Source organism: Phyllostomus hastatus, unplaced genomic scaffold (assembly GCF_019186645.2).
Source record: "Phyllostomus hastatus isolate PE091 unplaced genomic scaffold, TTU_PhHast_1.1 phas_contig_244, whole genome shotgun sequence".
In the NCBI taxonomy this organism is placed as follows: Eukaryota; Metazoa; Chordata; class Mammalia; order Chiroptera; family Phyllostomidae; genus Phyllostomus; species Phyllostomus hastatus.
This window is the reverse complement of record NW_025333796.1, coordinates 644,884-662,014: the sequence shown is the minus strand read 5'-3', so window position 1 is coordinate 662,014 and position 17,131 is coordinate 644,884. Positions and strand designations below refer to the sequence as shown.

Here is a 17,131-nt window from a genome sequence, read left to right as displayed (position 1 = left end):
ATTTCAGGGAATTACTTGGAGGAGGAGTCGGTGGACTTGGCCCGAAAGCACAGACCCACGAGGCGGCCGCCTGCACAGTGGGGGGTCGGGGGCTTGGAAGGCCTCTCCGCCCCGGGTGTCCCTGCGTCTGCCCCAGAAAGGCTGGGATCTGGAACGATGCAGGGGGATGCTTTTCTGGCGGTTGTCTGCCTCACTGCAAACGGAAGGAGGAAAGTCCCCACCAGCCACGCGGCCAATAACACGGATGGTGGGGCAGCGATCACGGGGAGCAACAGCTAAATTCTCCCCACGGCGCTGGGGCTGGTTCCAGTTTGTGACGGTTGGAAATAAAACTCAAGGAAATTCGTGAGTGAGTCTGCATCTGGACGCACGCGCTTGCATCCCTCTGGGGGTGGGGGGCAGAGGAATGGGCGAGTCACGTGGTCGGTGCGCTGAACTCTTTAAGAAACTGCCAAACGGTTTTTCCACGGGCTCCTGCTGTTCCGTCTGCTCATCAGACGCGGAGGAAAAGGGCTCGCGGCTCCATGGCGCTGCTGACGGGAATTCTCGGGGCAGGCAGACTCGGTCGCTCTAGCCCTTCTGACAGGGGTGTCTGCGTCTCGCTGTGGCTTCCATGTGCTCTCCCCGCACGGCGGGCGACGTCGAGCATCTTTTCACGGACCGATTTGCACGTCCTTGTCAGGGAAATGTCTGTTCCAATCTTTTTGCCCATTTTTGAATGGGGGTATTTGTCTCTTTACTGTTACGTCGTGAGTTTTTAAAGCATACTGTGGCTACGAGACCCTTGCCGAAGATGTGATTTGCAAACATTTTCTCCCATTCTGTGGACTGAGTTTTCACTTTCTCGATCGTGTACGTTGAAACATAAAAGTTTTTAACTTGGATGAAGTCCAGTTTTTCCTCTTACAGTTCGTTTGCTTGTGTACGCGTTAGGTTTCATGTCTAAGAAGTTATTTCCTAATCCAAGGTCACGAGCATCTTTTGCAGACCCCGTCCTGCAGAGTCTGCGTGGTTTGTGGCTGAAGACCAGGACAAATGCGCAGACAACAGCAGTCCTGGGGGGAAAAGGGACGGCACGGCACTGTCTTAGGATGACAGTCCTGCGGCCACTTCTCTCAAGGGGAGAGCGCCCGACCCTCACCTGGACAGGCTTTTATTGTTTTTCTCAGGCCTTACATCGAGGAAGGATTTATGATCCACTACATAGAATATTGTTGGCTACATTTTAGGTGCAGTCAAGGAAACGAAAATAGCAAATGCAGAAGAGAAAGGCGGCGAGCTGATTAGCTCTGTCCTTGGGGAAAGTCACACAGGCTTTGGAAATTACCTCGAAGACAGGCAATAAACATCTACTGTTTCAGACCAGGGCCAGGGAGGTTTAGCCAGGGCAAGCCGTGATAGTCTGGGTGCATTTTCTGGGTCTGGTTCCCACGGGAACACCGGTCCTAGGGTCCGGCTCCTGCCCACCCCCTTGCTCCTGTGGGCTTTCCCATGCGGGGCTGAACCACGTCCGCCGTTGCCAACCAGACCGGTTCCCTACGAACATTCGCACCGACGTTTTCTCCTAAGGGCTGTACAGTTTTAGCTCTTACACTGAAGGTCCGCCCTTTGTTTTGAGTTACTGTTGTATGTGGGGTGAGGTACATACAGGGTCCAAGTTCATCCTTTGCACGTGCTGTCCAGTTACCCAGCACCGATTGGTAAAGATCATTCTTGGACTCTTTGAATCGCCTTGGCCCCCTGGATGGAAACGAATTGACCGCACGTGTACGGGTTTATCTCTGGACTCTCAATTCTGTTCCATGGGTCTCTGTTTCCATCCTTGGACTACCCATTATTGGTCGATTTTTGAACTTTGAGTTGACCTTGCATTTCTGGGGTAAACCTCACTTCGTCATGATATCTCATGGTTTTTACAAATTGTTGAAGTCTATTGTTAAAGTTTTGTTTAGGATTTTTGCATCTATGTTCATGGCAAATATTGGTGTAGTTTTCTCATAATGTCTTTGATTTTAATATCACGGTAATACTAACCTCATGGAATGAACTAGACGTTGTCTCTCCTCTTCCCTTTTCTAGAAGACTGTGTGGAGAACTGATATTATTCCTTCCCGAAATGTTTGGTACAATTCCCCAGTGAAGCCAGATGGGCCTTAAGCTTTCTCTGTGGAAAGGTTTTAGACACAGATTCAATTTTTAAAATAGATATAGGGTTATTCAGACTGTATATTCTTTTTCTTTTTTCTGACTCTTGCCCAAGTTATGTGTTTATTGACTTTAGAGAGAGAGGAAGGGAGGGAGGCAGAGAGAGAGAGACATCGATGTGAGAGAGAAACATGGATCGGTTGCCTCTCGGACTCCCTGACTGGAGATCGAACTGGGACCCGAGCTATGTGCCCTGACTGGGAATTGAACCCGCAACCAACTGAGCCACCTGGCTGGGTTCTATATTCTTCGTAATGGAGCTTGTAGTTTTTTTTTCTAATATTTTAAAAAAGATTTTATTTATTTAGTTTTTTTAGAGAGAGGGGAAGGGAGGGAGAGAGAGAGAGAGGGAGAGAAACATCAATGGGCCCCACAATTCACTGCTGCTCTTTCATTTAAAAAATTCATTTCCTCCGTTTTCTGTCTTGGATAGTTCCCACGGCCATGCCTTCAAGCTGACTCATATTTCAGTTTATTCTGCCCTCACCAACCTGCGGTTGACCCCGTGCAGCGTTGTGGTTGTTTAATTCAGACACTGTTTTCACCTCTCCGAGTCCAGCTGGGACTTCGGGGGACTGTTCAGGCGTCCGCATCACTCTGAGCACACGGAAGGCGGCCGCAGTGACGGCGGTCGTGTTCTCGCCGCCCGCTCGGCCCGTGTGGGGGGTGGGCAGTAGCCTCCACTTCTTTTCCCACCTGGAGTAGCTTGCCCACGGGCACCTGCTGGTAAGTCCCCCGCTGCATACCTGACAGGCGCCTCGTGGGGACCCCTCCTCCCTGGAGCTCTGTCCTGCCACCTTTGGCCACTCGATGCCTCACTGATGCTCAGCGGTTTCGGCAACTGGGGGAGTCCCCTGGGCTCCCCCCGGGCTCCCCGCCCCTGCTCCGTGGTCTGGACGTGCTCAGGGGGTCCTGCGCTGGGGCTGTTGCGGGTCTCCCCTCCCTCTCCTCTGCCCCTCAGGAATTGCTGTCCTTCTCTGCCTGGTGTCCATTCTCTCGAAAACCATTGCTTCGTGCATTCCGTGTGTGAGGTTTTTGGCTGTTGCAGGTAGGAAGCGGTAGGGTAGACCTAACCCCCGTGGCTCCACCTGAGCCGGAGACGGAAGGCCGAGCTAGCGGGCTCTGAAGGCTGTGTACCAACGGCCTTCCTGTGGTGCGGGCAGCCTCCGGCACGTCTCTGCGGCGGCCGGGGGGAGTCTGGGGGGAGACCCCGTGGACATGAGGGCGCACGCACGAGATGGTTAGCAGCTGCTTTCACGCTACAGAGGAGCCGTGCCTTCCTTCACTGGGCCAGACAGCCGGGAAGGGCCCGGACATGCCCGTCCCCACGGCGGGGTGACCTCCGAGAGCCACAGGCAGGTCCAGACTCTCCCCTTCCCTCTGGGCCGGTCTCTGAGCAAAGTGCTGGGGGGACCTGACTTCTGGGCTCAGGCGCCAGCGGCTGGGGGCAGTGGCCAGCAGCTGGGGGCAGTGGCCAGCACGACGATGTTCTTGGCAGCAGAGGGAGGTCTGATTGTGGAGCCCACTTCCTCTTTAGTGTTGAACCTGACTGGAGTGGACAGTGACCCCTGGAGCAGACTGAGTGTCATTCTGGGAATGAGGGGACGCAGGGCCTGGGGTCGGCCTGAGTCCAGCCTGGCCCTGGGCCCTCACACAGGGACGAGGGGACTCCCTCTGCCGCCCAGCGCTGGTCCCCTCCCTCTCTGGACCCTGGCAGTGCCGACAGGGTGGGGCCTGTGCCCTAAGGGCACAGGGCCGTGTATCACTCTCCCAGCGATAATTTTATTTGTCTGATAACTGTCCTCCAAGCAGTAATAATAATAACACTGAAGCTTCTTAGAGCTTTCTTTTTTAAAAATTAATTAATTTATTTTTAGAGAATGGGGAAGGGAGGGGGAGAGAGAGAATCATCCGCTGGCCGCCTCTAGCATGCCCCACAACCAGGGACCTGGCCTGCAACCCAGGCCTGTGCCCTGACTGGGAATCCAGCCTTTAGGTTCTCAGGCCGAGGCTCAGTCCCCTGAGACCCACCAGCCAGGGTGAAAGTTTTCTTTCCTTTTTAATGACAATATGTTTGGTGCTGGTGCGGAGTAAAAGTCTAAACAATACAGCGCCCTGGAGACTCCCAGGGTCCTCCCTTCCTCCCCGCGCGCAAGTGGCTGCTGAGCAGCCCCCACCCCTGCCGAACAGGCCCCGCTTCCTGCCTCCCCCTCTCCCGCGTCCCTTTAACGCAACCCCACCAGCGTCTTCCACGAGGCCAAATCCCACTGTCTCCCAGCCCCCAGCCCTTCAGTGGCCCTTCCCTCGCTGCCTGCAGAGTGGAACGGCAAGCGGACCCGCCAGTTTGGGTGTCTCGGTTAGGCCGCTTGGGGGATAAACCGCCCTGTGGTGGGACCCCGTCACGGGGTTTTCTTTTAGAGTCTGGGTACGGTCCACCGTTGGGGGAAGGTCCCACCGTCGTGCTGAGAACTGGCTTCCCAAAGCCACCCTGCTCACCAACCCCCCCCCCCCGCCCCGCCCAACACACAGCATCGCAAATCCCAACCGCAGTTTGCCCCACTAGCCTCTCCAAAGAGCCCTAGAGGGTTCGGGAAATCCTGTTGCCTTTAGGACCTGGAGGATCTGAGCCGGGGATCACCCCTCCCCGCCCCCCGCGAAGTTGGCGCCGGAACTGCTCTAATAGGAACCAGCCGCCTGGCGCTCCGGGGTCCGGGCTCCTGCAGCGATCTTGCGGGACCCTCCGAGGCGCGCGGCGCGCTGAGTGGGCGCGGCGGTGGGGTGGGGTGGGGTGGGGCGGGCAGCGGGGGGGTGGCCGCCGAAAGAGGCCGGAGAGGTGGGCGGGGCGCAGGGAGGGACCGTGACCTCCGCAGCGTGCGAGCGCCACCGCCCCCTCCACCCGGGACCAGCAACCGGTCCTGGCCACCGGTCCTCCCCGCGGGACTTCTTTAGAATTGGGGTGCGCGTGATTTCCCAGCCAGGGCGGTCTGGGGAACTCTCCAAAAGGGGACCGCCCCCAAACCCCCCGAGAGTCTCTCGGGTAGGGTCCTCAGGGCTGGCAGCCTGGAGGAAGCAAACTTGCCAGGTAGAAGCGCGCAGCCTCCGCCCCGAAGAGCTACGGGCGCGCGGGCCTCCGCAGCCCCGACTCTCCCTCCCCCTCCTCCCCCGTCCCGGGAGCCTAAAGGCGCAGCCGGGACAGCCCGGAGGGTCTCACGTGGAGGCATCCCCTTGGGCGCCGGGTGCGTGGGCCGCGGTGGGTCCCCAGGGACCCGGGCAGGGGGTGGGGTCTGGAGCGCAGGCCCGAGAAGTGGGAGGGGACAGGTTGGGGGGTGGTCTCTGAGGAGGAGCCAGGCTGGGCGGTATTGTTCGGCACTCCGCCGGCCCGAGCGCGCGGAGCTGGCCGGGTAGGGCACGCGGGGCTTGGGGCGCCCGTCTTCCCGTGCTCGCCTCACTGCCGGCGCCCCGCGAAGAGATCCGGGCTCCCCGACGCACTCCGAATCGCCTCTTCCCCGCTCGCCCGGGCCGGAGGGGGGCCCCTTCAGGTGGGGTGCGCGTCTTCCGAGGTAGCGTGAGGAAGGGCGGCGCTCCGCGCCTGTGGGGCTGGGACTGCCCCATAGGAGGAACGGAGGTCCCAAGTGGGCCGCCCACGCAGCGCCCGCTGGGTCCGTGGACTGGGCTGCCGAGTGGGCGGCGCTGGAGTGAGGGTCCCCCACCTCACGCTGCCGCACCCCGTGCCCTCCGCAGGAGCCCGGGGCCCCGGCCCCCCGCGATGACCGCGAGCCGAAGCCGCAGGGGGCGCGGGTGCCCGGACTGCCCTCCCTAGCGGACGCGGCTTCCTCCTCGCCGCCCGACGGCGGGATGGGGGGCGGCGGGTCGGCGCTGAGGGTCTGCGCCGAGCACCGCGGGGGTATCAACTGGCTGAGCCTGAGCCCCGACGGGCAGCGCCTGCTGACGGGCAGCGAGGACGGCACGGCCCGGCTCTGGAGCACCGCGGACGGCCGGTGCTGCGCCCTCCTGCAAGGTACGCGCGCCGCGCCTCCCGCCCCTCCGCCTCGGCCCTTCCGGCTGCTCGCCGCCCCCAGGCCCCTTTCCGGGAGTCCAGCCCCCACCTCCCCCGGGGCGCTCGGGGAAGCGCGCCACCCGAGCCCGGCGTCCGACCAGCCGGGGGCGCGCGGGGTGGGGGCTCAGGGCGAGCTGCGATCCTGGTCATTGGGCCGAGGGGCGCCCTCTGCGGGGCCAATGTCACAGCTCAGCCCGCTGCGTGCAGTCGTTTCCGTTAAAACAGTTTCAACAAGCGAGAAATCGCACCTGTGCGCCCTCAGGTGCGCAGCGCCAGGGCAGGCCTGTCACTGGCCAGGTCACCTCTCTCGGGCTGGACACCTCGCTCTCGGGCCGTCAGGGCCGTGGGTTCCGAGCACTGCAGCGGGCAGCCCTCACACTCCTCTTGTCCCACTCGTGCAGACAGGGAAACGGAGGCACGGGGTTGAGGAACAGCTGGCGCGGCTGGAGCTGAGGCTTGAACCCTCTCTCGCATCCGACCGCCCTGCCCTGCTCTCCGCTGCCTCGTCCCATCTGCAGTTTGGCACGTTCAGAAACCGGACGAAATTAGCAGGAGTTTCATAACGATTTTACAAATACACGTCGGTCTCTGCGTGTGCACTTCCGCATGGGAGGTGGATCCGTTTCTCCCCCGGGCTCCCAGACCCGTCCCGTCAAGTCCTGGGGCCAGGGCCCCCGCGGTCTGAACCCTGTGGGCAGAGGGGGCGGGAGCGGCCGCAGAGGGCGGCCGGAGAAGACGCAGCTGCAGGGACCGACCGAAAAGAATGAAAGACTGGGGGGGGGGGCAGGGCAGGGGGCGCCACTTCTCATGCGGAGTCGAGGGTGTGTTCCAGCTCACCTGCCGCTGCCCCCCGGGACCCCGAGCCCCGAGCCCCTCCCGGACGCGGAGGGGCACTTCGACTTGCAGCTGGCAGCCGGTCAGCGCAAGGGTGTAAGGAGGGCCCTCGCGACCGTGGCAGGAGCCCGCGAGCCTCTGCATGTTCTTGGGAACGCAGTAACTGCATCTTATCTGCGCTCTTCATCCCTTCGAAAATATTTTGAGTTTGGCTTTTTTGCTTATTCCGCACAAACCCAACAGCTCGCTGCCAAGGCGCTGTGGTCCCTGGAGACCGGACGGGCCCTGCCTCCCCGACGCCGTCCCTCCCCTTCACCCTCCCTCATCCGCCCCCGGGACTGGGCCTTGCGCCTCGGTTCTGGGCCTCAGGGCCCTGGAGCCCTGTCTCTGGTCGGTAGATCAGGGTCAGGGGTTAAGGGCGCACTCTTCAGCCGCAGGGCCCCTCTCGGGAGGGGCTCGGAGCCAGGCCTCACTTGGCTTGTGTGTTCAGATTCCGGGTGGGTGCTTGGCGCTTGGAAGAAGGGGCTGTCCACGCTGCGGGGGAGAGAGGGGAGCACGGACCGCTGCTGGGGCCCCGGCCAGCTCAGGGCCAGGTCCCCGACAGGGCAGAGGGTCAGCCTGGCCCTGCTTAAAAGATGAGGGTTTTTTTGTTGTTTATTTTTTTTCACATGGAAAAACTTATTTTTATTATCACCTCTCAAGTCTTTGTTTAGGGGTTATATGGTTGCTGATTTGCCATCAATGTTTATATATATATATTTTACTTTCACGGGTCTTGAAAGCAGCGCCGTGCCTCAGTCTGCGGCACCCGCGGCGCAGTGGCTGCAGGTGCCCTCGGGTAACTCTCGCTTCTCCGGGTTTTTCTTGGCCTGATTCCCACGGGCGCTTGGCACTTCCTGTGAGATGGGAGGAAGCAGCCTGAGTGGGGATGACTCCCCACACGCGGACTGTCTGGGGGGCCTGGGTCTCAGCCCGCCCTGGGTCCCTGGAGGACTGGGGCCGTGAGGCTGCGCGGGGCCGGTGGGGTGGCACCTCCCCGCCTTCGGGGCTGCCTGCCAGCCAGCCCCCCACGGTGCTGCGCCCTCCTATCCGCAGGGAGGTTAGGGAGGTCTCAGGGAGAGTTTGTTGGTGATCCTAACACAGTCGATCATCTCTGAGGGCTGGCAAGGAGCTGAGCTGTGTCCTGCCAAACACACTTTGCCCTGGACTCTCACACTGACGTGGTTTTTAAGGGAAACACAATCTCCAGTTTCTCGGAGTGTTTATTTAATTCGCGCAAATGTTGTTTTCTCAGAGGCCTGGTACAGGCTCCCCAAGAAGACTGAAAACCATTTCTCTCTCAATTTTAAGTAAGTTCTGTTTCTTAGAAGTCAGGAAGTTGGATTCTTCTGAGAGTCGCTAAGCTTAAACTCAGCCCCCCGCTCCACCCCCACCAAAAGCATGAGTTAGCCCGAAACGGCCCAGGAGATTCCAAACCCCCACCTGCCTGGTGATCCTGGACATCTCCGTGAAATTTTAAAATTCGATCAAAATTGTTAATACAGTAAAGACGTCTCCCAAACGTGTGGGTATTTGAATCCCTCAGTCTTCTCACCTGTGAAAAGGAAAGGTTCACCTTCTGGTGCCTGAACGCCCCTCAGAGAGACTCAGCCTCAGTCCCCCGAGCTGGAAGCATCTCTGCTGGAAGGACAGGCCCCGACGGGGACCGTGGTCTCCTGGGCAGGGGCAGCTTAACAACACGGGTCCCAATTCCAATTCCACAAATAGGGCAATGTGGTTTTTTTTTTTAATTTTAAAGATTTTATTTAGTTTTAGAGAGAGGGGAAGGGAGGGAGGAAGAGAGGGAGAGAAACATCAATGTGTGGTTGCCTCTAGCGCACCCTCTACTGGGGACCTGGCCCACAACCCAGGCATGTGCCCTGGCTGGGAATCAAACCGGCGACCCTTTGGTTCGCAGGCCAGTGCTCAGTCCACTGAGCCACACCAGCCAGGGCACAAGGGAGATCTTTAAAAGACCTGAGAACTGGGTAGATAAGGGGGATGACCAGTGCACTAGGCTGAGACCCCAGGCTCTGCGCGGCCCTCCCTCTGTCCCAGAGGTCCATCTTTGCTGTGTCCCTACCTCGTCCACCATTGCTGCCAAACCCCTGAACTTAGGCCTTGGGGAGTGCGGGGTCCTCTCCCAGGTGCCCTTCTCCTCCCCACACAGTGCCACGGGGCCCGTCCCCCCTCTGCCCTGCACGTGCCAGGCCTGAGACTGACTGTCTCTGCTGGGCGGGCCGCCCGCTCTGACAGCAGGGAGCACGGCCACCTCCTCTCCGCGTCTGCGCCGTTCCCTGCGGCTGCCATGGCCAGTGATCTCACTGGGTGCCTTGGAACAACAGAAGCTCATTCTTGCACAGTGCTGGGGGCCGGGACTCCGGAGTCAGTGGCCCTGGGTGGAAAGCAGCAGGTTGGCAGGGCTGCGCTCCTCTGAAACCTGGCGGGGAGAACGCGGTGGGTCAGCACGCCTTGGCTTGTGGCCGCATCACCCCACTCTTCGGGGCCAGCACCCTCAGGTCTCTCTCCGCTCTGCCTTCACGGTGCCCTCTCTCTGCCTCCTTATTTCACTGTGGTTGCACTGAGGCCCGCCCCCCGATAACCCAGGATAATCACCCCATCACAGAATCCTTCACTTAATGACATCTGCCATGTGTCTTTTTCCAACAGTGTAACATTCCGAGGGGCCAGGAACTGGGACTTGATCTTCTGCCTGCCCCCGTGTTTCTCCCCCAGTGTGAGCACCACTAACACCCAGCATTTGCTCGGTCTGCACACCAGCCCTACTAGATGGGCGTTGTTGCTCTCCCTGTGTCAGACTAGGAAACTGAGGCACAGAGAGGGGAGACAGCTGACTTGCCAGTGGGCAGTCAGCAGCAGCTCAGGGAGCCCAGCCCAGGCTTTGGGCTCTGAGGACTAGGCCCTTGGCCTCTATACTTCCTGCCTCTGTAACGTTGGGTTTGTTGAATGACTGAGTGAATACCAATAGCTGAAAAGTCTGAAGAAGGCTGAAAGGCTATGATGAAGAGGAGGGAACAAAAGAATTCAGGGGAGGCCCTGGCCTGTGTGGGTCAGGTGGTTGGAGCATCATCCCATAACTGAAAGGTTTTGGGTTTGATTCCCAGTCAGGGCACATGCCTAGGTTGTGGGTTCGATCCCCGGTCCAGACGCATAAGGGAAGCAGCCAATTTGATGCTTCTCTCTCTCATCGATGTTTCTCTCTCTTCCTTCCTGTCTCTCAAAAAGCAATGGAAGAATGTCCTCATGTCCTTGGGCGGTCATAAAAAAAAGGTTTGGGGGCAGGGTGAGTGCCCCCTGAGTTGCTCCGGGCACCCCACAGACCCTCCCAGAATTAGCTGCTCATTTCAAAGGGCTAGTCAACTCCGGACTTGTCTGGAACGCGCCTGCCCCGGCCTTTCTTCCCTTCTTTGCCGTCTCAAGCATTTGCCCCAGGATTAAAGCGCAAGCGGGCGTGCCCCCCGGGCTCACGCCTGGCGCCGTCCGCAGGACACGAGAGCTACGTGACCTTCTGCCAGCTGGAGAACGAGGCGGCCTTCACGTGCAGCGCTGACCGCACCATCAGGAAGTGGGACGTGCTGACCGGGCGCTGCCTGCAGGTGTTCCGAGGGCACACATCCAGCGTGAACAGGTGAGCCCGGCCGGGGGCCCCGGGCGGCCAGGCAGCGAGGCTGGGCCCCAGGGGACAGAGAGGCAGGCCTGGGGCCTCTGCCCTGGGGGGTCGCAGCTCCTCCGGGGAAGCCCCCCTGTGCTCTCGTGGGTCGGCCACTGAGGGCACGTAGCAGTGGAAGGCTCAGGACGGAAGTGTCCCCAGGTGTGACAGGTGCTACCTGCCCAGGGCTGCAGGTGGGGGCCGCGGAGGCGGAGGTAGGGAAGGGAGGCACCACCCACACACCGACCTGGCTGCACCGCTGCCCCCTGCTGGGCACAAGGAAGGGCGTCAGAGGCCACAGCTCACGGGATGACACCCGATTCCAGAGAAAATGGCTTCGTTGGTGCCTGATGGTGGACCAGGGGCTTGGGGGAGGAGCCAGCGGGGGTGGCTCTGAACGTGAAACCCAGAGTAGTTTTGTTTTATTTCAATTTACATGTATTCATTTTAGAGAAGAGAGAAAGAAGCATCAATTTGTGGTTCCACTTTTCCATGTGTTCATTGGTTGCTTCCTATGTGGGCCCTGACTGGGGATCGAACCCACAACTTTGGTGTATGGGGATGGCGCTCTAACCCACTGAGTGATGCGGCCCCAGGGGAGCCCAGGGTATTTTCAGATATTCTGCATAACTCTGTGTAACTGTGGAGCAGCTGCCGCGGGCCGTGTGTTGGGAGGGATCGGAGGGGGAGGTCGGGGTGGACCACAGGCTCAGCACACGGTGGGGATTCGGGGAGGCATCCTAGCGAAGAGGTGCCTTGAGCTGGACCCGGGCGGGGAGTGTGGCCGCCGGGTGGAGAGAGGGGTCTCTTCCGGCCTCAGTGCAGAGGCAGCTGACCTCTGGCCCCGGAGGCGCCCACACAGGGGCGGGCGGTGCTGTGGGTGGAAGTGACCGAGGACGCCTTTAGGCTGGGCTTCGTTCTGTGGGCAGTGGCCTCTGCTGGGGCCCCTGCCATTTCCAGGGGTGCTGTCCTGCCCTCTCCCTGTCCCCCCGAAACAGGGCCCGGGACACTGCAGCCCGTGGTTTTCTCTGGGAGCACCCCTTGCTTCCCATTGCCTGGGCTCACTGGCCACGGAAGACACCAGCCACAGGGACCCTGGGACAGCCCACCGGGCCACCTGCAGGCCTGAGCCCTGGCCTTTCTCTCCCGCCCCCAGGATCCTCGTCGCCAACAACCAGCTCTTCAGCAGCTCCTACGACCGGACAGCTCGCGCCTGGAGCGTGGACAAGGGGCAGGTGGCCCGGGAGTTCCGGGGCCACCGCAACTGCGTGCTGACCCTGGCCTACTCCGCGCCCTGGGACCTCCCCGGGGCTCCCTTCGAGGAGGAGGCCGGGGCCGGGGGCCTGCTGGTGACCGGCAGCACGGACGGCACGGCCAAGGTGTGGCAGGTGGCCAGCGGCTGCTGCCACCAGACGCTGCGCGGCCACACGGGGGCGGTGCTGTGCCTCGTGCTGGACACGCCCAGCCACATGGCCTTCACGGGCAGCACGGACGCCACCGTCCGCGCCTGGGACATCCTGAGCGGGGCGCAGCTGCGGGTGTTCCGAGAGCACCGGGGCTCCGTCATCTGTCTGGAGGTGAGCGCGGCCGGCCCTGTCAGCCCCCCGCCCCCCTCTGCCGGGGGCCCCGGGTGCCCGCTGCTGCCCTGCCCCAGAGTCCGGCTGCCTGAGTCCTCAAAAGGCTGCCGTCCGCACCCACATTTCCTCTGTTGAGGAGGTCACCGGTCCTACCGGCTTGGGCAGGGGTCACCTAAGTGACACCTGGCGGTAGTAGGCACTAAGCCCGTGGACCCTGGTGGCCCTCGCTCCTACCGGGCCCAGCACCATCCGTGTCGTATCTGTGGCCCCACGAGGAGGACCCCACGCGGTCCTTATTTACGGTGAAGCTGCCGAGGAGCAGGGTCCGTGACTTGGCCAAGGGCAAAGTCCTGGTGGTGATGGAAAGCCAGGCCTGCCTGACAGTCTGCCTGCCTGCCTGACCCCACAGGTCCCGCGGAGCAGGGGGAGCAGCGACACCTGGGGGCCGGGTTGGGCAGGCAAGGGCAGGGGCATTTCTGGCTCCTCCCCCTTCTCCGCGGAGACCAGCGCGTGCCCCGCCCCTGGCGCTCAGAGGCTGGGCGGGGCCTCGGAGCCGCCCAGTGGGGCCCAGCTGCACCCCCGTAACCTCCTCCGCAGCTCGTGAACCGGCACGTGTACTCGGGCAGCGCGGACAGGACCGTCAAGTGCTGGCTGGTGGACACAGGAGAGCGTGTGCGCACGTTCGCAGCCCACAGACACAGCGTGAGCGCCCTCAAGTACCACGCGGGCACCTGTAAGTGGCTCTGCCCCCGACCCTCCCCTCACCACCCCAGCCTGCCACGCCTGCCTGGTTACTGCCTGCCCCTGCCACTCCTCCCCTCCCGCCAGGCCCTCCCTGCTCAGGGCCTCTCCGCGTCTCCACTTCTCCCGGAGGTTCCCTCCTTGAGCCTCAGCTGCCGTTCAGGACAGTCCGCGCCCAAGGCAGCGGCGGCCGGGCCACCTCCAGTGCACGCTTGTCTAAAGCGTTATCTCCAACGAAGGCCCGAGTAAGGGTGCGGGAACTCCTAACTTTACCCCACAAGAACATGCCCGGACCTGAAAGTTCAGAGGTCCTGGGGTCAAGAGTATGTCTCAAGGATACATGCTAATTCTCAGAGTGAGACTGAGCCAGGCTTGAGGGCTGAGCCAGGCTTCAGGGCTACATGGGTTTGGCTGCACTTGGCATTTAGGCTTGACCACAGAGAAGGGCAAACCCGGACAGCAGCGGGTTACACGAGGTAGTGGTTTATTTCTCTCTCAGATAGAAGAATTTTAGGAGCTGTCAGTTATCAGGCACCCAGATTCCTTCTGTCACTTCGCTTCATGACCCTTGGCACAGATCTTCCGTCTTTAAGGGGGGCCTCATGGTTCAAGATAGCTGCTGGAGCTCCAGCCATCTCATCATGTTTTCGGCAGGCAGGAAGAAGAGGGAAGGGCAAAAGGATGTGTCTCTTAGTTGATTAGGCCCCTTTAAATCTCTTTCCTGGAAGCCCTACCCAAGGACTTTTTTTTGTTTAATTTATTTATTTTCAGAGAAAGGGTAAGGGAGGGGAAAAGAGAGGAAGAGAAACACCTATGTGTGAACATGGATCGGTTGCCTCTCGCACGCCCCAGCTGAGAGCCTTGCCCACAACCCAGGCATGTGCCCTGACTGAGAATCGAACCGGTGACTTTGTGCTTTGCGGGATGAGCCACGCCCAGTGCGCTGAGCCACACCACTCAGGGCAACCACCCCAAGACTTTTGCATACGTCTCGTGGACCGCCGCCTGTGGGCAAGGCTGAATAATACAGTCTCTCGCCCAGGGACCCAGCTCACGGGATTAGCCAGGGGCGTCTTGTGAAGCAAGAAGGGCGGGGTGGCTCACTGGGTGGGTGGGCAAGAAGCTGTTGGTGCCGCAGGTCGAAAACGGTCACGCGTCTGGGCCTGGCCAGCTCTGTCCCACCGGCTTGCCGTGTGTTTCCACCCCAGACGCGCCCAGAAGACACCCACTGTTCCCGGGAAGCGGCCCCCCAAACCTCACCACAGCTATGCGGCAGGGGTCCCCCAGATTCCCGAGCATCTCTCCCCAAGTGATCCCCAGTGTTACATTTTGCCATCAGCCCCCTCTTTGCGCACACACACACACACACAGCAGGAAGCTAGCCCCAGAGGCGCTGACCCCGAGAGTCACCCCCCCACCCCACAGCACTGGAGTGAGGGGGCAGGCTGGGGTGCGGGACGAGTCGGGGTGGAAAACTCAGGCTGACTTCACAGCAGAGGTGCGAGGTGGAGACGGCTCTGAAAATAGAGCCCGAGACGCCCTCGAGACTCAGGTGTCTGACACGGGCCAGTTATGTTTCTCTTCCTCCCGTGTCCAAACCTGTACGTGCGATTCTGGCTCTGCTCCCGGGTGGGGGACCTCTCCTGGGAAAAGAACGTCGCCTAGAGCGCCTCCCCTTGGCAGCAGCTGGGACGGAAGCTGCCGCTGTATGGGATCCCAGGGACCCTGTCTGTGGCTCCTTGTCCGGATACCTGGTCCTTGGCCTTGGCCCTGGCCCCAGGCTGCAGGATGATCAGACTTGACTCCTGACCCTGCCCCCACCCACGCGAGGCCCAGCAGGCGGGCTGAGTTGCTGGGAGGGGCCACAGGCGCCCGTGACTTTCGTAGAAAGGCTGGGAGTAGGCAGGTGACACAGGAAGGGGGTGCCTGCTGTGGCTGTGCAGGCCGCAGGGTGGGCGCAGCCGATGCTGCGGGCACCACGTTCACAGGTGCCTCTTGCTGCAGCTCCGGGGTCTTCCCCCGAGTGTGTTCCCGTGAGGGGCGGGGCAGAGCGGGGCTGGGAGTCAACACCCACACGAGAGGCCCTCGGCCAGCGGCTGCTGGGAATTTCGGGGTCCGTCGCCCAGCGTCTTTGCCCTCGGGCTGGACAGCTCTGCCCCGTGGGCACCTCCTCCGGAGGGCTCGCCAGCACGCCTGTGTGGGGGTCCTTCGGTCCTGTCTCTCTCCACGTCCTGGAGTGTCCTGCCAGATGAGCTAGTGGCACTAAAATCCTGGGGCTGGCTTATGGGACCACCTGGGCCAGACGCTAAGGGACCAGAGGGTCCGTGTTCGCAACGTGGACCCTGACTGGCAGTGTCAGCATCGCCAGGAACCGGCTAGAACTGCAGGTTACCGGGCCCGCCCAGCCCGCCTAAATCAGAAACTCAGGTGGGCCCAGCAGCCTGCGTCTTCACGCGCGAAGCAGGTGATTCCAATGGCAGTGGGCTTGGAGAGCCTCCGCGGAGTTCTCCAAGGAAACCTGCAAGAGGTTGGGCAGGGGCTCAGCGCCCCCGAGGGTCTGGGCTCTGCTGGGAGGGCCGGGTTCGTTACTTGGAGGGGAGCGGGGGAGCGCTTCCGGCCTGTCCTGGGCCCCAGCAGGCCGCTGAGATGGTGGGGGAGGGGTGGCCCCCCTGAGGCGGGGGCTTCAGAGCTGCGGGGAGAAACCAAGTTTCCCCCGACGGATTCCACCAAAGGGCCTGCGTGGGAGCCTGGGCCCAGGGGGGGCTCAGGAGGGTGGGGGCCCCGGAAGGGCAGTGCAGGAAGAAGGTTCGGCAGCCACGGTGCGCAGACCGCAGAGGGCCCTTCCAGAGCCGCAGCGGTCACCCCGACTCCACTCGGGACTGTACTGAGACAGTGAAGGTGCCGCCTCCTTGCTTCCAAGGGGCTGCCTCTATCCCTCACTTGAGCCTTAGGACATCCTCGTGAGGCGGGGCGGATGGGCCCCGGAGCCCGTCCAGGTGGTTCGGCCTGCCCGCCCCGCCCCCGCCCCGCCCCGCCCCCGCCCCGCGGCGTCCGGGAGACGCAGAGGGCGAGCGGGCAGGCGGCCCAGCGGCGCGTGTGTCCACAGTGTTCACGGGCAGCGGGGACGCCCGCGCGCGCGCCTTCGACGCCGAGTCCGGAGCGCTGCAGAGGGTGTTCCGCGGCCACGCCTTCATCATCAACTGCATCCAGGTGGGTGTTCCCTGCCGGCTGCCCCCCGGGCCCCGCGGCTTGAAGGCTGAGCCGGGGCGCGGCCGCCTGCGCCCGCCTGCCCTGGAGGGCGGGGAAGGGAAAGGGAGCACGTCCCCACGCCCCCAGCACGCCACGGGCAGACCGTCCTCCCCGAGGCCGAGGTCCCCTGGGCTGACCCGTCCCCATCCTTCGGCGGTGGTAGTGGCTGAGCGTCGCGCCCCTGCCTGGGCCTGCGGTGGCTGCTGTAGGGCAGGGTCTGTGAGTGGCTGACGGCGCAGCCGCGGGGATCGCTGCTGTGACGCACTGAGGCCGGGGGTGGGGGGTGGCAGCGGGCCGCCCCTCAGCGCCCGCCCCACGCCCCGCGCTCGCCCGCCCGCCCGCAGGTGCACGGCCAGGTGCTGTACACGGCCTCGCACGACGGCGCGCTGCGCCTCTGGGACGTGCGCGGGCTCCCCCGCGCCCCGCCGCCGCGCCCGGGGCCCCAGCGCAGCCTCTCGCGCCTCTTCAGCAACAAGGTGGGCTGCGCCACCGGCCCCCTGCAGCCGGCCTGAGCCCGCCCACGGCCGCCCACGGCCCCAGCTGGGGACCCACGGAGTGAGCGCGCCCGCCCCCTGGCGGCCGGAGCGGAGGAGACGGCCCAGTTCTCCGCGCGCGGCGGTTTTCCCTTTCTCTTCGTTTCCGTGGACGTTCGAGGCTCCCCCGTCCCCTGCGAGCCGGCCCACGGAAAGAGACTGCTCGAGCCCCCCCCAGGGGACCCGCTGGTCCCACCCCCTTCACTCCGGGGCCCCGCATCACGGC

The 17,131-nt window shown here is 62.2% G+C and overlaps 1 protein-coding gene across 4 annotated transcripts; it reads left to right on the top strand.

Annotated features, from left to right (window-relative positions):
* Positions 1-5,234: 5,234 nt before the first annotated feature.
* On the top strand, positions 5,235-17,131 carry WDR86 (WD repeat domain 86). 4 transcript variants are annotated; one of them, XM_045837797.1, is made up of 7 exons: positions 5,235-5,287; positions 5,947-6,223; positions 10,577-10,784; positions 11,962-12,382; positions 12,980-13,115; positions 16,230-16,333; positions 16,717-17,131. In XM_045837797.1, exons 2-7 carry the CDS (start codon positions 6,061-6,063, stop codon positions 16,882-16,884), a joined length of 1,200 nt encoding a protein of 399 aa, XP_045693753.1. In that variant the 5' UTR covers positions 5,235-5,287; positions 5,947-6,060; the 3' UTR covers positions 16,885-17,131. The 4 variants fall into 4 exon arrangements, with proteins under 4 accessions (XP_045693753.1, XP_045693756.1, XP_045693755.1 ...); XM_045837800.1 differs by lacking the exon at positions 5,235-5,287 and adding an exon at positions 5,545-5,744 and having other exon boundaries at positions 10,643-10,784; XM_045837799.1 differs by lacking the exon at positions 5,235-5,287 and adding an exon at positions 5,545-5,744.